Genomic DNA, 23,469 nt, shown 5'->3' with positions numbered 1-23,469 from the left:
AAATATTTGTGTATTCTTTATAAAAATTAGTTCCTCTAAATGTTCTTTTCAGAATTTATAAATATCAAACACGTGTGTTCAAAATCCATGATGATTGTTTTCTGCTTACTCTATCAATAGTTTAAAAAGATATGTCAAAATCTCTCATGACAGTGTCAGATTCATCAATTTCTCCATCTAGTTTTTTTTTCATTTTTGCTTCCTGTATTTAAAAGCCATTTTATTAAATTTATAGCTATTTTAAAATATTATGCCTGTTTTGGTAACTCAGTTTTTTAAACTAAATAGTGAACTTGTTCATCATTAGTAATTACATTTAAAAAAAATTAACAATTTTTTTCATATTACTATGAGGGATTCTACTAAATGCACTATATAAGTTATAAAAACCTCTAAACCCAGAGTCAATCAACTTTTTTCCCTCATTGCTGCCACATTCTTTTTTGTCCAGGACCCCTCCTTCTTTGGAACTTGAAACCATATTTAAATGCTACTTGGCCTACACAACGTTCATTTCTGGATCTGCAATGAAGTGGGAGGATCTGAGACGAGTTGCAGTAAGATCTAGTTGTTTTTGTTCCTTGTAGTTTTCCAAAGCTGCAACAATTAAAATGATAGGATATATAGTTTTTTGAAAAGGTATTATATCAGCTTCTTTAATTGTTAGAAAATATGATTACCTCAACTTTAAAAATCATAAAGGAGGTGTAATAATTGACCTCCAAATCTGATTTGACAAATGTCAAGCAGACCTCACTGTTTGCCACCACTTATATTTAAATTATTTATTTCACAAAATTCTCTATCTAAATCAGTTTTATTTTATCAGCCTAAGAGATCTGAAAAAGGTATGGATAGCAAGATGTGTTTGATATTGCCACACAAATAGAATTCTTACCAGAAGGCAGATCTCTGAGTCTGTCAGCTTTAATCAACTTCTCCCAAATGCATGAATATGCTTTCCAATAGGAAAAGCATAAAGGAAAATAGTAGAAATACCATTAAATTTGGGACTAAAAATAATGAGCAACAGCCAACCCTCTAAACAGGTTTGGCTTAAGATCAAATGCAGCTTCCTGTCATGTTCTCAGTCTTGGAGAAAACAGAAAAATTTCTGTTTAAAACCGAGATCTATAGAGTAAACATGAAGAACTGAAGCAGAAAATGACTGACCCAGAAAAATCTTTCTTATTTCTGCAATTTAGTACTGTAAGAGCCCCTTCAATAATTTTCTAGAACTTCGAAATTCACACTCCACCAATATTTAATAGCTGCTTACTGTGAGCCAAGTAGACTCCCAGTTCCTCTGTTCTTTACTGTCCTGAGAGACAAGTAAATACATAGACAATTGCTTCTAAAGGTCTTATGGCTTATCCCTAGGCATCAAACAATGGTTATGGATGGTAGGAAAAATATAACTCTGTATTTTACCCATTTGAAAGCAATCTTTCACCTGTGTCACAGACCCTGTGCCCTGGCCCATCAGCTGCAGCCCTTTCCCTTTGCAGCATTTGCAGGACAACAATCTAATGTAAAGACAGCCTAATTACAACTCATTCCGAAGTGTGTACTCTTTTTTGTTAGCAATTTTATTACAAAATTCTGAGAAAACCCGAAAGGGGAAGACCAGAGCATGTCCCATGTAATTAACAAGATGGCTGCTGTCTGATCTTGAATGGTAGGTAGAATCTGCAGAGGCATGCCTGATCATAGCCAACCCTTTGTGCAGTGATTCCGATGCTGAAGATATTTCCAACATTATGAGGTAAGAAGCTAGTGTTGTGTTTTGTATACTATCATGATTATTTTTTCTGTCTCTTTTAAAGTAATGCCCAGTACATAAGAATAAACAGGAGAAAATGCCATCTATTATATCACTAAGTTCATTATATTCCAAGGTTCTTCCTACTTTTTGTCCTCTCCCCAAGACTGTGCAAACAGATGCGAAATGAAATGAAAATAGAGCATCTGAGAGTGTACGTGCTTCTTTATATAATTCCATGAAGTTTCATATGTATACTAGCTACCTGAATTTAAAAAGCAAGCATACAAATAAGTGATTATTATTCAGATTACACCACTATAACTAATATCCTCTCCTCAAAAATAAAGATGCAATTGTATGAACCCTATTGGTGCACTTTATTTATTGAGATTTTTCTCCAGTAGTTGTGGTGAAAGATTGTGCATGGTGCGGAATGATGTGCTTTTGAGCATCAGTAAGTATTTTCAAGATGGCTAGAGTCTGTGCTATGACATTAAACTATGAATTCTTTGAGCAGGAATCTGACTTGTGGTGACAAAGATCCAACTGTGATTATGATGTCAATGGCATTTTGCCTAATCCAGATGAACTTCCAATCTCCAGAGTAAAATAAATACGTGCAGCTGAAGGTGACATTACATATAGCAAGAAACAGCTGAAAATTTGTACCATGCGCAATACAGTAAATCTGAGATAGATCTTAGTTTCTTAATTTGTAAAATGAAATAGTTGAATCAGACAATCTATGAGCTATTTCAAACTACAGACAACCCATCAAATTTCTATTTTTACCTGTAATTATTAGGTTTGGATTTGAAGGCTAAAACATGAAACTGTTGATTTCCTCCTCAAGAATTGATCTCAGAAGAGCGCAGTCTTCTAATACCAAGAGATAATCATTCCATAGATTTGGTTTGCAAAGTATGAAAACAATTATGCTCTTCTATGTATGCTACTAAAAACATTTTATAGGAAATAACATAACGATAAAATTTATTATATGCCAAGTTTTTCTACACTTACCTACATATCAATTTAACTCTGAATTGAATTACATTACAAAACCCTTTGGATATGACACATCATTAATGTGAGTGTTTGGGATTTATATAGGGTGCTCTCAATCAAGAACCACTTCCCTACCAGCAGAGTCATCATACAGATACTTCAATCCCATAACAAGGTATTGTAACATTCTAGCATATTCAGTCTCCCCTTCTTTTAATCAGTATAGCTAGTTGAACATTTTTATTTCTAATGGATGTGTAAATAAAAAGTTTTTGCTAATCCTAGGTAAAAATTGGAGTCTCATTAAGATGGATAATCACTTAAGAATGTAAATTGGGGACAGAATTCAAGGTTTAAGCCGTTTGACCTGATTTTGCAACTCTAGCTACTTTTGCTGCAGAACATGAGAGTCATTGACCACTAACCACTTTCAAATGCTGAATTTGTTCTTATCATTTTCATTGACCTGGGCACCACTTTTATGTGCAAGAATGAAAAATAAATGATTTCAAGTAAATTAAAGAAAGTAAGACATTCATCCAAAAGGGCTTTCTTGAGGTGTGTTTATTCCTAATGCTTGACCTGCTTTGTACCATGGAACAGGTCTATCTGCCGAAGATTCCCAGCTGGAACTGGAGCACTGGAGACAACATCATCTGCTTTGCTGAATTAAAGCTTGGATTCATCGCCCAAGGCTGTTTGGTGCCAGGCTTGTGTACCCTCCTTACGTCTCTATTTGTGGAGCAAAACAAAAAGGTAACCTTGTAAATTAATGTCGATTCTTGGTTCTGTCCCATGTCCTACATATTAACATCAGAAGTAGAAAAAAATTTTTGAAAGAAGCATGAAGGCCCCAAGAAATGAGATTTGACTTCTGCTTGAGCTGAAAGGAATGAGAAGATCTGGATTTAAAAGTCCTAGGTACCACATTGACCTTGAAGAAATCATTTATATTATTCCTGCCTTAGAGTATTTATCTACAAAACAGAAAAATGATAACTCTGCTTCCTAACTACAGTCCAGGATGTTATAAATCAAAGTAAATTCATCAAGGTAGAAGCATTGAGTTATTGAAAGTGAAAATATAAATAAAAGTTATATTATTAATGGAGGATTCATATATTCCAAAACAAGTTAAATACAAAATAATAATTGGTATAATAATAATTACATTCATCAAATAGAAATAATGATACAAATAATAATTAAAATCTAATTTTTCCAGGTTGTTTTAGGGAGAATTCCATGCTGGAATAATAATAGTGACCACATAATGAGTGCCTACTGTCTTGTACTTCCCGTCAGTAGTATTTTGTTTCCCAGCAGTGAACTGGTGAAACTAACTAATTTGATCACAGCGTAAGTTGGTGAGCTGCAGAGCCAGAACTGTCTGGTCCACAGTGTTGTTACCACAGTGCTCTGTGCCTCTGGTGTTATCTCCACACACTGTCTCACATCAAGATTTTTGATACCTTTGTCTGAGACAAAGTAAGGGGCTAAAAGTGACTCTTGGGATAAAATTTTGTAGCTAAAAGGTGGTCTTCCAAGTACCATTTTCATGAAATGCTTCAGGCAAGGTGTTCTAACCCTTGGCTGGTCCTGGTCTTCCTTTTCTAAAGCCCTTGCAGAGAATGACCTTACTTTCCATTATATTCTGAGTCCATGCTTCCTTTTATACACTTGACTTCCCTCTTGACCTCTCTTTGCTCACTCTTTCCTCGGTTCTCTTTCTTCTGTTCAGTACAAATGTTTGCATCTTTCTCTGTTTCTTCCCTTGTGCCATTTAAGAAAAAGCAAAAGAGGTGAGAAGTGGTCTGGCCAGTTATATGCTAACTGCAACAAATGAAATGTTTCTGTGATTCTTTCTGTGAATGTAAAGAGATAAAAAGTACAGATTAAAAAAAAAATGACAGTCAGGGTGTAGGGAATGAGCCTTCATGCAGCTACAACACATGAGCTTTTATTTTCATTTAGTGGTTACTGTATAAAGCCTAGAAAATGGTCTATAAGGACATTGTCTTTGTGTTGTGTATTTGGAAAGTATCAGAAAACATCAATATTTCTTGAGATTATTGTGATTTCAATCTCCATGGTTGGAGAAAATAAATGAAAATAAATGGAATGAGAAATCTATATGAAGACTTAGCCTCCTTCATGAAACTATAAAAGATAGAGATGTAAAACCATCCTATTGTGTTTCTCTTTAAGAAAAAAAAAAAAGCTAGGGTTGTTGTCGGGAACAGTGGCTTATGCTCGTAAATCCCAACACTTTGTGAGGCTGAGGCTGGTGGATCACTTGAACTCAGCAGTTTGAGACAAGCCTGGCCAACATAGTGAAACCCTGTCTCTACTAAAAATACAAAAAAAAAAAAAAATTAGCCAGGCATGGTGGCATGCACCTGTAGTTCCAGTAGCTGGGGAGGCTGAGGCAGGAGAATCACTTGAACCCGGGAGGTGGAGGTTGCAGTGAGCTGAGATTATGCCAGTGCACTCCAGCCTAGGCAACAAAGTGAGACTGTGTCTCAATAAATAAGTAAGTAAATAAAATAAAAATAAGATCTAGAGCTGTAACGTCCTCACTAAAGATGATCGCCCGTCATTATTTATACAAGATGGATTTTAGCTTATAGGAGTTGAGAGATATTTGTGGTCTCCATAATTTTTTTTTCTTGAGTGAAGTCTGAAACCTGCTTTCAGGAATCCTAAACTGAACAGAATCGGGCAAGATGTGTGAAAACTGAATTCTTCTCTGGTGCTTTAGATTCTGTAACAAACTATTGACTTTGCTTTAATGGCCGGGACTCCAGAGTTTTATGCTCCATTTCTCTCAGAGTAGGCCCTTACTTTCCCTGACTATCAATTTCTCTACCTATAAAATTAAAGTTATTAATCTCATAACCAGCTTTTTCCAAGTATTGAGTTAATATTTGTAAAACTTCTGAGAACTCAGATTAAAAGGCCTTGAATCAATGCAATGTGTTTTAATTATATTGATCATATTGTGAGAAATTGTAGCTTGAAGAACATTTCCGGTTGGTTCTTGGTTCAGAGCATTGCCTTAAACTTAAATTTAGATTAGATCTGATCCAACAGGCTTACTTGAGCACCCAGATTCTACTATCCAAATTCCCCCTGTTTTCTTTTCTGATCTTTTAAAAACTATCTCAGGAAGTCTTCTCCATCCCCAGGTTGTCATTTTTTATCTTCTTTAAAAAATTGAAACATTTAGAAATAAGCCAATTTCTTTAGTTATTGGAAATTACATAGTGGTATGAACCACTCAATGATCAGAGTCCTCCTCATGAGAGGACTTTAAGAAAGTGAGAAAAGGAAGAAGATTCATTCAGCTGAATCTTGGTGGTGGAAGCAGGCACTGGATTGCCCGAAATAGTCTGTCTTTTTTGGTAGGGCAGAATCGTTTGTCTGTGTGTTTGTTTTTGTCTTGCTTTTCTCATACTGCATCATGACCATTTGAAGAGAATTTCTGAACCAGCCATATCTCTACAGAGCACAGTGCTCCTAAAGGTTTAGAAATTCAAGATTTTCAGCCGAGAGTGGTGGCTCACACCTGTAATCCCAGCACTTTGGGAGGCCAAGGCGGGCAGATCACAAGGTCAACAGATCGAGACCATCCTGGCCAACATGGTGAAACCCTGTCTATACTAAAAATAAAAAGATTAACTGGGCATGGTAGCACACACCTGTAGTCTCAGCTACCGGGAAGGCTGAGGCAGGAGATTCACTTGAACCGGGGAGGCAGAGGTTGCCATGAGCCAAGATCGCACCACTGCACTCCAGCCTGGTGACAGAGCAAGATTCCGTCTCAAAAAAAGAAAAAAAAATGGAATGCAAGGTTTTCATCTGAGATTCTGGGCTTTCAGAAGCCTGTCTTGCTGTATCAGAGCAGTGTGGTGGTGATTCTCATGGCAGTAGGTGAAGAAGGATGAGGAGAGGATCTTAGACAAAACATCAGCCATAAGTTCCTAACAGCCTTTCTGTTAGGTTTGGTGCCTTTAGCCTTTTTGAGATATCTTTCTCCTTTCACATCTCCCATTTCTCTAGAAATATACTGTTTGCCTTGATTTCTCCATTCTCTCTCTTCCATGTATCAGGATAGCCCTTCAAGTTCACTTGAGCTTACGAAGTGTTCTGATACTGGGCAGAAGTCTGAGTATTTGCTTCTTTGAGGTACATGGTTAGAAGAAAGCTAAAATGTTTTAAACCAATTTTGAATAGTCATATCCCGAAAGAGGTAATTTAGATTCCACATTAGCCTTACCATCTGATTTTTACTAACTCAAAAGCTGAAATCAGGAGCGGGCAATGGAGAATTCTCACTGCCAGCAAGGAAACTTGAATGTCATCTGGGAAGAAAATAAGTCATGATGTGTCTGCCTCATCCTGAACTCTGGTAAAAATAGTTGAGATGGAGTTAACTTTTTAGTTATTCCTTTAACATGTCTCTAGTTAGGAACTAAGATAAATCTCCTTTTAATAAATCGTTCGCTGCTTAACAGAATATGCAATGTGAATTCTAACATTCCACCTTCCTTGTCATTTTGCTTCATGTGTCATGATTGTGTGTTCCAGGTTTCTCCTAAACAGACCTGGCAGAAATATTTCTTGAATGGCATGAAGAACAAAATTCTGACCCAACGTCTCTCTGATGATTTTACTGGAATGAGTTTTCCTGAAGTTGCCCGGTAAATGAAGTGAAATACTTCCCTCATTTTTCAGGCAACAACATTCTTTCAACAAGGTTCATTGAGGGCTTACTGTAGGCCAGGCTCCATTACACACTGAACATCTAAGAATGGATCGCCCAGGGTCCCTGCCACTTAGAAGTTTACAGTTGGGGTGGGGCAATTTCATCTCTTTCCCAGTTGGCACATTGACTCTTGGTTACTTCAGGTGGATTCCCTTACAAGGAATCATTCCATATTGGGAGTTTTTACTCTAAGATGTTGGTTTTCTCCTAGGCACAGGACACAGAGTGTTACTTATTTTCTTGTTCACTGGTACCCTTATGTTCTCTCTCTCCTTACAATTCCTCGTCTTCCTTCCCAGGCTCTGCTTTCTGAAGATGCACCTCCTGTTGATAGCCATTGAATACAAGTCCCTCTTCAATGACGGTTTCTGGTACCAATAAGTCTGCTCATCTTTTAAGTTTTTTTTTTTTTTTTCTGGAGAATCTTTGTGATTAAGACTTTTTCCAAAGATGCAGCCATAACTAAGCTTTTTTCCATTGGTGGGTTGGTTGAGAGGCAGCCTCTGGGGCTCCTTGGCTCCCTTGCTGTGGTCATACAGTGCAGTCTCTGATGGCTGAGGTTAGGGTGGTAACCCTCGTAGGTAAACACTTCCCCTTTGTTCCTCAGACCCTGCCCCAGTTCTCTCTCAGGAGCAGAGAAAAGAAGAAATGGTCACCTATTCAGATCTGTTTTCCTTAATAATATTACCAGATCTTGACCATGAAATAATACTACAAAATTGAATTATTTGTGATAAAAATGTTCCCACAAACACTGGCCATGGAAAGTAAAGGACAAGGCCAGGCATAGTGGCTCATGCCTGTAATGCCAGCACCTTGAGAGGCTGAGGCAGGAGGATCACTTGAGGCCAGGAGTTTGAGAGGCTGAGGCAGGCAGATCACTTGAGGCCAGGAGTTTGAGAGCAGCCTGGCCAACACGGTGAAACCCCGTCTCTACTAAAAATACAAAAATTAGTGGGGCATGGTGGTGCACCTGGCCCTGTAATCTCAGCTACTTGGGAGGCTGAGGCACGAGAATTGCTTGAACCTGGGAGGCAGAGGTTGCAGTGAGCTGAGATCACATCACTGCACTTTAGCCTAGGTGACAGACCAAAGTTCTCTCTACAAAAAATAATTTTCAAGAAAAGTAAATGATAAAATATGGCAAAATGGGAATCTGACCAGCCTACTGGACAAAGGCTATTATTGATAGAGTGGATAAAGAGGAGGTAACATCACCAGACATCAGCATTTCCCGAGAACCCATAAGTGAATAAATATGAGAGTAAGAGAAGTCATCACATAATGCAAAATAAAAATTCAGAACAAATGAAATGTACATAAACCTAAATGGGAGAAAAGGGGGGGAAAGAAAGACAAACAGATACTATAATATAGAGAAAAAAGATGCATAAAGAAAAGGGCTGGGACTTAAATGGGATGAGGGCAAGAAAGACTGTATGTTGGCTCATGTGTCCATTTTAGTGAAAAGTTAACTTGTGCTAAATAGGAATTAACAGACTAGATTCTGATCCTGACTATTTTACTGGCCCTGTGATTGTGAAGGATTCATCATTTGTAGAATGAGGAAATAGAGTTAATGACTTTCTCACACACCTTCCAGTTCTAAAATTGACACTACCAGAAATTCTAAAATTTTAGGAAAACATTCAAAATGAAATAATTTAAAATTATATCAGATGAACTATAAATGAATTATTAGATGTGAAAGGTTGGAAAGAAGAAAAGATCTGAGTTAAGAGGATGTAGAAGACATCTGGGTAGAAGACATCAGTGGGATATTGTAAAAAGCAGGTCACAAAGAAGAGAATAAGTAATACTGTCTGTCTGGCTAAGTTCTGTTTAAAAATTCTGCCATGCTCAAGAAAACCTCAAAATCAAAACCTCTGAATGTAAATATCTGCATAAATGGGCCTCCTACTAGAAACAGGTCATAGTAAAAAGGGTAGACTTGGAATCATAAGCCAGGTAGTTTGGGTTTCAGACTGGCCTAAAATTTTTATCAAGTTTTAGTAAAAACTTTGGCTTTCAGCCACCTGGGCTATATGTCAGAATTATTTACAAAATTTTAAAAGACTTACAGATTCCAAAGCCCCACTTCTGACTGTGCAAAATCAAAATCTTCAAGGGTGAGCCTGAGAATTCTTTCTCAAGTCTCCATGATATAATTGGTTCATTCACTGGAATTTGGAAACTACAACCACATGCCCTTAAGATCCTTTCCACCTCTTAACAATCTAGATTTCTGTAAACTTTATTCAGACGGCAGTTAGGACATCACAGACCAGAAACATGCATATTTATTTAGCAACTAATCCCACGTAGGTTTAAGAAATCCTGTTTACTACTCAACACACATGTGCCCTGATGAAAGAGGGAACTGCTGAAACAGTTTGGCTTCTCACTGGGAAGTCTGGTGAATCAAAGAAATTAACTTCTGATTTGGCAAATCTATTGATAATAACATTCTTTTACGTGATTGATACTTTGTGACCAACACTGCTATAGACCCGTTACATGTGTTAACTCTTGAATAATCCTCACAACAGTGCTGTAAGATGTTATTATTAGTCTAGTTTTACAGAGGAGGAAGCTGAACCCCAGAAAGTTAAATCATTTTCCCAACCTCACACAACTCCCAAGTGGCAGAGCCAGGATCTGAACTCAGGTACTCTGGCTCCAGGGCTGTGCTTCTGTCACCATCCTGTAGTAAATTCACTGCTGCCATTATTGGTAGAAGGAAGACTGCACATTTAAATATCTGGGCTTTAAGCAAATACATTGAAATTCTGGGGAAAAAAACCTATCTTTTCTGATCTTTTAATTCCTCTTCTAATTGGCAAGCTTGAAGAGATCCTAAGACTCGCAAAAGGCTTGGATAATTTTATAAGAGTTTTTCTTAGGGATCTGACCCCAGTCACACAGTGTAATGATTTTGTTCTGGGGACAAACATTCTCTGATAGAGCAACTGGGCAAATCATAAAGAGGGAATCACGAATAACACCACTTTAGGAAAATCCTTAAGAAAGGCTAACCTCTTTTCTCAAATACAATTGAATATATGTTTTATTGTGAGAGTATCTTCATAGCTAGATATTTAATATGAGTTCAGAGAAAATTCTTACCTTTAAAAAAAAAAAGGAGTGGCTGGGCACGGTGGCTTACACCTGTAATCCCAGCACTTTGGGAGGCTGAGGCGGTGGATCACCTGAGGTCAGGAGTTTGAGACCAGCCTGGCCGACACGATGAAACTCCATCTCTACTAAAAATACAAAAAGTTAGCTGGGCATGGTAGCTTGTGCCTATAATCCCAGCTTCTCAGGAGGTTGAGACAGGAGAATCACTTGAACCTGGAAAGCAGAGTTGCAGTGAGCTGAGATGACACCATTGCACTCCAGCCTGGGCAACAAGAGTGAAACTCTGTCTAAAAAAAAGAGAGACACAACTAAGACACAACTAAACATGTATCTGCTAGTTAGTGAGCATCAGCCGATAATATTTAAGGGGTCACAGCTGTTATGTGGTAGTTCTACTTTTAGTTTTTAGTCTTTTCCTTCCAAAGTTAAAACCAGTTATTACACTCATTAATATAAGTCAGCAAATACTCAGAAAAGGCCATCCATTGTCTTAGGTAGTAATCTTCCTGAACACAGCTATACAACCTGGGTCTATTCTTGGCATAGGGCTGAAGAACTTTGGCTGTGCAAGCCCATTTATTTTTGTGAGGGTTCTCTAACACTTGAAGGTGTGAGTATCCCAACAACAGAATAAGCTTTGCCAGAATTAAAACTTCACCTCATTTCCATGTGAATACAAGATGAGGGATGATTTTTAAAAGAGGAAAGAAGAACTTCCATTCTGGAAATAAGGAGAATTATAGGATTGTAAGACTTCACCATATTAGACATCTGAATTGAAGGAAATAAAGGCAGGAGATCCTGATAAACAGGAAGAAATGTGGGTAATTCTAAAAACCGTAGCAGAGTAATGCATCAAAGAGTATCATGGACAGAAAACAATAACACAGTATTCTAAAACACATAAACCACAAGAAAACAGAAAATCAAAAGATTCAAGTAATATAATAATAGAAATAATTCACATGGTTTCTGCTCTCAAAAATCTTGCAATCAACATAAACAAAAGTGAAGTCAAAAGAAATGCACAACCTCAAAATCTGCATAGGCAAATACAAGGAACTTTTGAATCCAACTGGTTAAAGATTAATTTTAAATGACAAGTGGCCCAAAGAAGAACACTACTAGGATGATGCTAGGCCTGGCAACTGTATGGTCTTGGTGTATTTGTCATTTGATAGCTTAAATCAGCTAGGTGTCATGCACCTGAGTTGGTTGGACCATCTCAGATGCATGACACAATCCGGAAGGAGCGTCGCTGCGCACGTCCACTGCGTGTTCAGCTCACTCATCAGATTGTTCCCTGGCTCCCCTTTGCATAGTCAGCCACAATCAAACAAAGGATTACAAATGTCAAATTCACATTCTCCAGCAGTAAGAGGAGATTGAATCTGGTTAACTTAGCAACTTAGAATCCGTTGATCATAACAGAAAGAAGCACCAACTGTTGCCACTGAAATCAGAGGGAAACATTACCGTGTGTTTGTTTTCGTTTCCAGTGGTCTGATACTAAATCCACCTGCACAAGTTAAGATACATAGGAACACATTAGGGTTCTTTATTGCTGAAACTCCAAAGGAAGTCAAAAGGTAATTTTTTTTATTACTTTATGGGGGGAAAGCACTAAAGCAGAAACAGCTTAATGGGAGGCCTACTGAGTCAGCACCTCGCCTCCTTGGTGTTAAGACGCACGTAAGCCATTCTTGCTTTTCTTTCCTTGTCCAGAGCCTTGTTTTACTGTGAGAAGTGTCACAAAGATGTGTTTATTCCTGAGCGAATTACAAACTGTGGCTGCAAAAGCAGAAACCGGCAGCGCATCCCAGGTAATTGCACTTTGTATCTGGCTGTCCTTAGCTCAGCCTCTAGGGAACTGCCTGAGGAAAGAGAAGAGGGTTCCATCTCTTAAAAGGCAATGTCCATTTGAACTTGGCCAGGAAGTGGAGGCACTTCCTCACCGTTCACATGAGACATGAGAATCAGTGTTTTGGAGCTGGAAGAAGCCTAACTAGTTAGCTAATTCAATTCCTTTAAAGGGAGGCAAATGAATTTTCTTTTCTTTTTCTTTTTTTTTTTTTTTTTTTGAGACGGAGTTTCGCTCTTGTTACCCAGGCTGGAGTGCAATGGCGCGATCTCAGCTCACTGCAACCTCCGCCTCCTGGGTTCAGGCAATTCTCCTGCCTCAGCCTCCTGAGTAGCTGGGATTACAGGCACGCGCCACCGTGCCCAGCTAATTTTTGTATTTTTAGTAGAGACGGGGTTTCACCATGTTGACCAGGATGGTCTCGATCTCTTGACCTCGTGATCCACCTGCCTTGGCCTCCCAAAGTACTGGGATTATAGGCTTGAGCCACTGCGCCCGGCAGCAAATGAATTTTAAGAGATCCAGTCACGTTGTCCAAAGTCATATAGCCAGTTAGTGGCATCACCATATTCAATCCCAGGCATGCTGACTTTCAGCCCATTGCTTTGTCATGATTTCACAGTTTTTCACAACTTTGGACTGAAAACTCAGCCTATTACTCGACTGTTTCATTGGCCATGAGGATGCTACCTCATGATCATACTTTGAGTACTCTGTTTCCTTAATGGATGGCAAGAAGTTTAAAGTTTACTCATCCTGACTTGGTGCTGAGGGAATGTAATTTTCTCTATTTTCTCTAACTGAACTCAGCAGTTTACCAGCAACCCTTTCCACTTAATGGCAGAAAAGGAAAAATTAATCTAAAGCATTCATAATCACTTAATCCCTTCTGGTTTAAACCTTAGCCTCCTCCAAGTACATTCATACTCTTTGTGTAAAACCCCAGTGTTTCAGAATTTAAACTTAGTCAATTCAAAATAGGAATTTTCTACCAGGACTATGTTCATTCCTAAGGTTTCTATTCTCTCCTTCTTTCCAGAATGTTATTTAAATGCCAGAGTAAGCCGACTTAGCACCATGAGTGTTCTTGCAGTGAGCCGCAAGTCTTCACTGATTTCTCCTGAGGTTTCTAATTAACTTTGGTCTGTAGTTGTCTCCTTCCGTCACCTCTGCATCAACAACCAGTGAATCTGCTCCTCCTGGCTTTGGGTCAGGCTCTATCACTTGTTACTGAAATCCATTCTCCTAGTCTTGAATCTGCAAAACCCTTTTCAGTAATCCTTGTCTTTTCATTTATTTTTAAATTTTTTTCCTATTACTTTTAGTTCACATGTTAATAATTGCATATATTTTTGAAATACAAATATTTTGATACGGATATACAATGTATAATGATCAAATCAGGGTAATTAGCATATCCATCCATCACCTCAAACTTTTGTCACTTTCTTTGCGTTGTGAATATTCAAAATCCTCCCTTCTAGTCTTTTGAAAATACGCCTTAAATTATAGTTAATTATGAAGGACACTAAAAATTATTCCTCCTGTCCTGCTGTAACGTTGCATTCTCTAACCAATCTCCCCCTTTCTTTCCCTCTCTCTCTACTTCTCATCCTTTAGTAACCGTAATTTGACTCTCTATTTCCGTTAACTCAATTGTCTTTTAGCTTCATGTGGGTGAACATGTGGCGAACCTAATGTTCTCCAGCCTCAACTACCTTGCTGCAAATGACAGGATTTCATCCTTTTTAATGACTGCATAGTATTTCATTGTTTATATGTACCATATTTTCTTTATCTATTTATCTTTTGATGAACATTTAGGTTGCTTCCATAACTTAGTTATTGTGTATAGACCTACAATAAACATAGAAGTGCAGATTCTTTTTGATACACTGCCCTTCTTCTTTCCCTCCTCCTCCCTCCTCCTCCTCCTTCTCCCTCCTCCTCCTCCCCTCCTCCTTCTTCTTCTTCGTCTTCTTTGATAGATATCCAGTAGTAGAATTGCTGGATTATACGGTAGTTCTACTTTTAGTTTTTTGATGAATTCCTATATGTTTTCCATAGCAGCTCTACTAATTCACGTTTCTACCAAGATAGTTTAAGAGTTCCCTGTTCTCCAAACCCTTGTCAGCACCTACTGTTTTGTTTTGTTTTGTTTTGTTTTGTCTTTTTGATAATAGTCATTGTAACTGGAGTAACATGACAGCTCATTGTAGTTTTGATTTGCATTTATTTGATAATTAATGATGTTAAACATTTTTATATACCATTTGTATGTCTTCTTTTAAATGTTTATTCAGGTCATTTTCCTATTTTTAATCAGATTATTTGGGGTTTTTTGCCATTGAGTTCCTTGTATATTCTGGATATTAGTCTCATGTCAGATAAATGGTTTGCAGATATTTCCTCCAGTTCTACGGATGTCTCTTCAGTTTGTTGATTGCTTTGCTGTGTGGGTTTTGGTTTAATATAGCACCAATTGTCTATTTTGGGTTTTGTTCCCTGTGATTTTGAAGTCTTAGCAATAAAATATTTTCCTAGTTTAACATCTTGAACCATTATTTTCTTTTAGTTGTTTTGTAGTTTTGGGTATTCCATTTAAGTCTCTAATCCAAATTAGCTAGGTGTGCTACTCGGGAGGCTGAGGCAAGAGGTCACTTGAGCCCAGGAGGTGGAGGCTGCAGTAAGTCAAGATCATGCCACTGTACTCCAAGCTGGGTGATAGAGTAAGACTTCTCTCAAAAAAATAAATAAATAAATAGGCATTTATATCTAAAAAATTTTCCTCTAAGTACCTTTAAGAGCATGGTGTATTTTTACTATGTTATATTTTCATTTACATTAATTTAAAATACTTTATAATTTCCCTTGTGTTTGCCATTTTCTTTTTTTGTATGTTTTTGACCCATTATTTAGAAAAGTGTTGTTTTTACTTTCACGTATTTGTGAATTTTCCCAATTTTCTCTTTGATTGTATTCTTATTTAGTTGGAAAGCATACTTTGACAAATTCTTACAATTTTTTTTTTAAGACTTGCTGTATTGTAATACCTGGTCTATCCTGGAGACTATTCAAAGTATACTTGGGAGGATCATGTATTATTCTGTTGTTGGATGGAATGTTATATGGATGTCTGTTAAGTGTAGTTGGTTTATAGGGTGGGTTAAGTATAGGTTGGTATATGTATATATGATTTTTTATTTCTTCATGTGGATTTGAATTACTGCCTAATGTTCTTTTATTTCAACCTCAAGGAATCCCATTAGTATTTATTGTAGGCTTTGTCATATATCAACAAGATCTAAGTTCTTGTTAACCTTTAAAATGTCTTAATTTATCTTTTATATTTGGAGGATAGTTTTGCTAACTATTAAATTCTTTGTTGGCAGTTGTTTCTCGTTCGGCACTTTAAACATTTCATCCTACCTCTTTCTGGCCTCTATTGTTTCTGATTAGAAATAGCTTTCAATTTGATTGGTCATCCTTTGTACATGATGAGCCACTTTTGTCTTGCTGATTTGAAGATTCTCTGTCTTTGAGTTTCACATATTTGATTATGATGTGTCTCGATGTGTGGATCTCTTCAAATTTATCTTACTTGGAGTTTATTGAGCTTTTTAGTTGTATAGATGAATATTTTTCAACCAATTTGAGAAATTATTGGCCATTATTTCTTCAAATATTTACTCTACCCTTTCTTTACTCTCCTTCTGAAACTTTGATTAAATCTTTTGGTACACTTGATAATGTCCCAGCAGTCCCTTAGGCTGTCTTCATTTTCCTTAATTCCTAAGACAATTTCAAGCATGGTAAAAAAAAATTGTCCCCATGTAATTTCCTGAAATACCTATCGTCTATAGGGTAATTCAACTGAATGCTTGAGTCTAAAGAATACTGTTTCTTAAAATGTCTTCAAGACTTTATTTTGGGACTGGAAATTTAAACATGAACGCTTTACATTCAATAAAAACGTGAATCTTTTTTAAAGCAAGGGATGAGTCTGACTAAATAGGAAGAGAGTCCCATTAAAGGAAGGGCCTCTAAAAAAGAACAAGATAATACACCAAAAAGTATAATCTCGCTACACATACCATCTTATTATATGTAAATTTAGTATAGTTTCATGCAGTATACATATGCCTGTAGACACAGTGTACAAAACAAACTTTCTGTAAATAAATTACACATACAAGGACACACATGCATATATCTGTCATTCTGCAAACTAAAATGCTTTATAAACGTAAACAATCATCCCTTTTTATCTGACTTTTGTGACTTTACTATAAACACTTTCTGTATAAAAAGGAAAATTCTGCCTTCGTATTTTTAGACATGCCAAATTTTAACCACTTCTATGACATGTATTTTATGTTACCTAGGGGATAAATTAATGAGACTTTCAATTTACGATCTAATTTCTTAGCTTCAGTGTGGTCATCATACTCTTCAGAATCTTTCATAACTCTTATAATAGAATCATTTCTTTTTCCTACCCTATACTGATCCTGAATCACAACTATTACCAAGTCTATTTCACTCCAGCCAGAATTCTATTCATCTGGTACTGAGATTCTAAAGTAACAAGCAGCAAGCAAGCAACTGTTACTGACTTCAGTTGGCCAGATGATGGCAGCAGAGTACCGTGAAATGCTCACAGATCAAGCAGCTAGGGAATGGATTGGTGTGTGAATTTGAATCTGGAGACCCTGGTTCTAACTAAAATGTGCCAAAATGAACATTATTTTAGAAGGGTGCTGCTTAGCCACAAAGGTTTAAATGTCATAATAATATTTGGATATTCTCCTAGAGAATTCACTTTCAAAAATGACTTAGGAATTTATCAATAAATGGCAGCATAGAAAACTTACAATGACTGAATTAGTACAAATATCAGGTTGAATATTTTATGGTTTTAGAGCCAGTTAAGAGTATCCTCAGTCCACCTCCTTCAAATATTTATCTCTCTAATGAGTTCATTAAATTTCCTTGATCCCACCACTTTCTCCCTTCTACTATACTCAGTGAGAACTCAGAAGATTTGAGTTGTGATCACAGTTATTCCACTGATTACTGTGGCTGGGGAAAGACATGTCAGCTTTTGGGGTCTCAGTGAAATCATCTCCAAAGAGGGGAATCTTCATTGTCTCTATGGCCCTTTTCAATTCTGATGCTCTATAATTCTCGAATCACTCTTTTTTTATTACTTCAATTTTTCTAAACTAGAACCACATTAGAGATTCTCCACTTAAATTCATAATACAGTATTTTACAGAGACAGCTTAGAGTGGTGGTTAAGAACATGAATTCTGCATTGGTCACTTACTAACTGTGACTTCAGGCAAATTATTGAAATTTTCAAAGTGCTTCAGATTTTTTTGAAACTTTGATAATAACATAACATATCTCAGAAGGTTAAATGAAAATATTAGTGCATAAAGAGTACACAGATTGATTATATTAATATAAAAAGCATTAAGCCTAGTGCCTGGCCAATAGTAAGTTCTACATATATGTTAATTATTATGCCACCCATGGAAGCATAAACTCAAAAAGAATCTTTTGATTTTTTTTTCCATCAATGAAGTACAGATAAAATAAGAATTGGAAGAGTATTCCTAGTAGATCGTACTTATTTTAACCCATTCCCTGAATGATTTTTCTTTTTTCTTTTTTTTTTTTTTTTTTGAGACAAAATCTCTCTCTGTCACCCAGGCTGGAGTGCAGTGGCACAATCTCAACTCACTGCAACCTCCACCTCCTGGGTTCAAGCAATTCTCTTGCCTCAGCCTCCCAAGTAGCTGGGACTACAGGTGTGTGCCACCATACCTGGATAATTTTTTGTATTTTTAGTAGAGATGGTTTCACTGTGTTAGCCAGTATGGTCTCTATCTCCTGACCTCATGATTCATCTGCCTCAGCCTCCCAAAGTGCTGGGATTACAGGTGTGAACCACCATGCCTAGCCCGTTCCCTGAAGATTTTTGGGTTCAGAGCATAAACACCACTAGGGCTAAGCCTTCAGAGTAGAAGGGATAATTGTCTTTCTGACCTTCTGCTTAATGGAATTAGGTAAGATATTGGGCATAAAGTTTCCCAGGTTCAACTCTACAGTTCACTACCTGCTATTTCTTTATTGCAGTTTCTAACACCTAGAATTTAAGAATAGTAGTATTTAACCAGGGCAAGGAGGGGTGCATAAGAATCTTTACATATGATAGAGCAGAGGGAATGGGCAATTTGAAAGTAGCCCTTAGGAAAGTTGTGTCCAAATTTCCCAATCCCTACCCCTTGAGAACTGTTTCAGAATCTGCATTAAAATGCTAATATTCTGCACTAGAGTCAAATCTAATAGAAAGCAGAAATCTGAAAAGGAAATTGGAAAGAAGGTACAAAGGAAGTTAGGGACAGAAAAATAATGATAAGAAATGGGTTGAGTAGGTGGTCCAAATGTGGATTTATTCTACTTTACAGTTTTATGTAGATTTGGCCGTGGGTTACTTTTTTCATAAACATTTCAGACTATTAATTGACCTTTTTAAGAAGGAATTACCTCAGCCAACATTTCTTAGGGAGGAGAACTCCAAATGCATAAAGTAGAATTTAGCTACCCTAATAAATCTACCAGCTCATCTTTCCAGCTTGGCTTATTTAAGCAGCAATGAAGAACAGTCAGAGGTCCCAATGGCCTTAGGTCAGGTAGGAGAAAGAATAGAAGATGGTTCCTGCATGACTCTTTTTCTTCTCCAAGAATTCGGGGACCATGTCACCAAATTTCAATAAAAAGAAAAGCATCTTGGTAACAAGTCTACAAAGACCCTACACAGATATATTGCACTCCTATATATTTGTGTCAGTTGCAATTATTCTTCTAATGGTACAGTTGACTATGGCTTTTCATGATTTCCAGTTTAGAAACATCTCTGCCCCAGCTCAGGTCTTCTTCCTCATCCTAGTGATTATAATAGCTTTCTACCTGATCTCCCTGGCTCTGGTCTTCGTTCATGCTAATCCATGCCATTTTTCGTAGCCATAATAATTTTTATGACATTCTGATCATTAATGGATATGTAAATAAATAAGGAATAGATGGGTGACTGCTACCCCATTTCTGCAAGACCAATGCATGGGCTTTCTCTGTTGCCCTGTTGCTTTTTCAGCTCCTAAAAGTAATGGTTTTTATCTAGAATATGTAATGTCACTTTTTAGGCATGTCACAACGAGTGGTAAAGTACTACATTTTATAAATAATTGTAACAATTTAGCTATTTTGTAAATTGGAGAAGATTGGGGATAATTTGAATAATATAGGCATTATTTTCACTCATTTGAACTATGATAAAACTTCCTGAGAGAGATAGAAATAAGTAGAATTATTGCTATCTATATGGAAATCACATATGAGGCATTTCTTAAGAAGCAGTCCTATCATGTATTCCAGAAAAGGAATGATTTGCTTGTTGCTTTCAAGGAAATCACTTCTTGAAAGAGAAAGATAACCAAAATGTTGGCCATGTATGTAGAAGAACTTTCATTTTTTCTAGTCATTTACAGGTCTCAGATTCCATGTCTTTTTTGGTATTCAGTGCTTTGTCTAGAAATCTGTAAGGTATCCATAGGGAAGTCATGGTAAGCAATGACAAGACATTAACAGTCCAGCTAAGGTGTTAGGAAAAATTCATTTCAATTTTTCTTCCCTAAAATATATTTTAAAAATGACTTGCACACTGTCAGCTATAGGTAGGTAGGTAGATACATAGATAGATAGATGATAGATTGATAGATACATAGAATATAAATAAATAAAATGATTAAAAAAATGAAATCAGAGAAATTTCACTGCTTATCTACTGTCTTGAAAAAGAGACTTAGTTTTCTTATTTTTTTCTTAATTTTTTTCCTCAAATACTTGAAGCAATATTGAAACTGGGGATAAACTGTTGCAACTTCTTTAACTTCCCTATCTTGTAACCTGGTAAATAAACAATTTTCAACTTTCTTTTTGAAAGCCATTAGAATTATAGAACTTAGAGCTGGAAGGAATCAGAAGAAATCACTTCAGCCAGTTTGTCCTTGACCTTCAGGTGGTCAACACCAACCAGAAATGTCAGCAATCCCTATACAAACTGTTCTGTCCACCCCCCACACATGCACGTTCTTCTATAATTATGAAAGCTTCCAAAATTATAAAAATCATTCATGTGTTTTCAGGTGAGGTTTTAAGAATGATTCAAGGAAAGATTCAAAGCTTTAGTAAAAATTTTGAGATTCACAGAAAGTGGAATAGATTCACCTATCCCACTTATCCTTCCCCAACCCTCATTTTTTTAAACAGCGGCAAGTGTTGTTGGCTGGAGAGTTAGGCTTTGAGAAGAGGAGAGACCAATTTGGGCATGTTGTCTTAGACATCTCATAACTCAGTTTCCATCACAACCGGCCAGCCTTTAGAGTCTGACGTAACACAGCTAGGCCTTGCTCAGATTTTACTTTGGGTGTTCCCTTCCCAAGCCATTCCCCCAAGGGCAAAAGGTAACCTCAAAATAAGGAAGTATCAGAAAAGTGAAGGCTTCTGAGGATTACAGGTAGAGTAAACTTATTTGAAACTCATCTCTTCACACACCTGAGTGATGCAGTCACTACCAGTTTAAGCTGAGAAATCACATATCCAGAGGATGTCCTTCTTCTTCTAGGGTATGTTTTGACTCAGTTAAGGTTTATGGATTCAAATGGTTCAGAAAAAAAGTTACATCAAAAGAAGGAGGGATACCAAGACATTTCTGTGGCTTTTTCTGTCTGCCACTGATCAAAATGAGGTGACATGTGGGATTAAGGGCTTGTCCTACATGAACTTCCCACCGTGGCTAGTCTAAGTACAGAAATAATGCTTATGTTGAGACAGTAGGAAAGGTCATGTCTCCTTTCTCCACTTGGGTGGGCAGGGGAAAAGAAGTATCAGTGATGACTGCCTCTTGATGTGGTCCATCTCCTTGGGAACTTCGCTGAGACACTCTCTCCATCTCTGATCAGCAAGTGATCAGTTTCTGGCAAGCATATCAAACAGGGTCTTTAAAAACCAAAGAGAAGCATTTAACTTGCAAAGAGTTATTTAGAATGTGATTTTTAAAAATCACAACAGCAAGTGCAAATTCTTATTGTGTGACAACGCCTATCTAGCCCGGAGGGTTAAAAATGATTGTGGGGTTGAATCTGGGTCCCAGGATAAGAACTGCTTGATTACATATCAACATACAGGTTCAGGAAGATGTAATGGCTCACCTGTCACATTTCCATATTAAAGTGGCTTCATGGTGCTCATTGAATCTATTAATTTCAAGCATTCTTGCATGTATCCTTATAATTACCTTTCGAAGTCATGGTAGTATATCCCCATACTGCAGCAGAGAAAATTATTTGCTATTATTTCCAGATTTGGAAATACACAAAGGCTTCAATGTGCATCTACTGTAAGATCAGGATTCCTCAAAAGTCAAAATTAATAATAAACCCTCGAAGAAAACATAAAGCAAAAGGAGGTGATGTGCGAGCAGAATGAATTGCAAGCCTGGGCAGTATCTGCAGGAAGGAGACAGGGTTGTTGTAGAGTGATGCTTTCTTAGAGTCCTAAGGTGCCTCTAGACATGCTGTAGCAAGAAGACTCCTCCAACACACTTGGGTGAAATGGGAGGGGCCATGGATTAGAAAGGTGCAGCAGCTACTCGGTAGGTACTTATTTTAAACACACCATATGGAATTGAAATCCTCTTGTACTCTCTGATTCTGCAGAAGGAAACCAAAGAGTTTGCTACAATTCATTCTTTTAGAATTAGGCTGTAGCTGAGACTCCCCAGCCTTTCCCTAGTCAAGGGGTTATAAATGGCTCAGCCAAGGGGAATAGTCCAAAAATCCCTTGTGAATATATGTGCCAACTCACTGAGATTTCTATGCTATTGCAGTGCCGTCGGTAAAGTTAGTGGAACATTGCATCATGGGATTCTCCTCTCGTATAGCAGCACAGGATTCTCCTCCAAGGGAAGGTGCAAACACTACGAACATACCAAGCGTCACCGCCAGGTAAGAGCTGCAGAGAATTCTTGCCTCCTACAGTTTTTTGAGAATCAGTGGGCCATACATATTGTATTTAAACCAGAATATTTGCTTTATAAACTCCTATACTGACCAGTGGAATTGTTCCACCCCAAAATGAAATCATCGCCACCTTCCCCATATCACTAAGCTAAGCAAATATACCTCTTCCTTCCATTGCTCAAATTATCTGTACGCATAATAACCCAAAAGTTAGATACGCAACTTTCTTTCAGACCACCTTTCAGGCGCTTTACAAATGTAAGTTAGAGCCAAATGATAGCAACTCCAAATAGCTTTTCTGTTGTTAATTCATCCCCTATTTCCAGTACCTTCAAGATGCTATTGCCTGAGTTTTTGCATCTGCAAAATATCGGCATCAAATCCCTCCTTCCTGCCCTTTTCCTTACAGCTTTTTAGTACACTAAAACCTCCATTAACCAGAAAGTGGAGTTGGAGGAGGGTGACGTGCTTACTTGATTTTAATTAGAGGGGCAATCCAAAAGTTCTATCATTCCAAACTTTAATGAAAATAACTCTGTAATATGTTGACAACATTTCAGTTTAGTAGGTGTAATATACCAGGAAGATCTTTAATGATTAAAAATTGTGATTACCTAAGGATTAATACATTATCAAAGAGCCATTATAACCTGGCATTACATAATGTTATAAATATTTTGTAGGTTTTTTATGGTGATTAAAAAAGATTAGGTATTTAAAGCACTTTGCTGCTGCAGCCAGTATGAAAAACAATATGCAATTTCTTCAAAAAATTAAGAATGAAACTACTATATGATCCAGCGATCCTATTTCTGGGCATTTATTCAAAGAAAACAAAATC

The 23,469-nt window shown here is 37.2% G+C and overlaps 1 protein-coding gene across 1 annotated transcript in view; it reads left to right on the top strand.

Moving 5' to 3' along the window:
- The window catches only part of KCNU1 (potassium calcium-activated channel subfamily U member 1), a 132,217-nt gene that overhangs the window by 45,916 nt on the left and 62,832 nt on the right, over positions 1-23,469 (top strand). Inside the window, exons 11-19 of the mRNA XM_064368685.1 lie at positions 452-557; positions 1,683-1,765; positions 2,879-2,948; positions 3,377-3,529; positions 7,364-7,476; positions 7,841-7,912; positions 12,179-12,268; positions 12,405-12,502; positions 22,496-22,613. Of these exons, the coding sequence (XP_064224755.1) occupies positions 452-557; positions 1,683-1,765; positions 2,879-2,948; positions 3,377-3,529; positions 7,364-7,476; positions 7,841-7,912; positions 12,179-12,268; positions 12,405-12,502; positions 22,496-22,613 (903 nt within the window). The remainder of the gene's footprint in view (positions 1-451; positions 558-1,682; positions 1,766-2,878; positions 2,949-3,376; positions 3,530-7,363; positions 7,477-7,840; positions 7,913-12,178; positions 12,269-12,404; positions 12,503-22,495; positions 22,614-23,469) is intronic.

The sequence above is a fragment of the Aotus nancymaae genome, unplaced genomic scaffold, assembly GCF_030222135.1.
Source record: "Aotus nancymaae isolate 86718 unplaced genomic scaffold, 86718_ANA_hifiasm-v0.15.2.pri h1tg000079l, whole genome shotgun sequence".
NCBI lineage: Eukaryota > Metazoa > Chordata > Mammalia > Primates > Aotidae > Aotus > Aotus nancymaae.
This window is presented reverse-complemented; position numbering and strand designations above follow the sequence as displayed.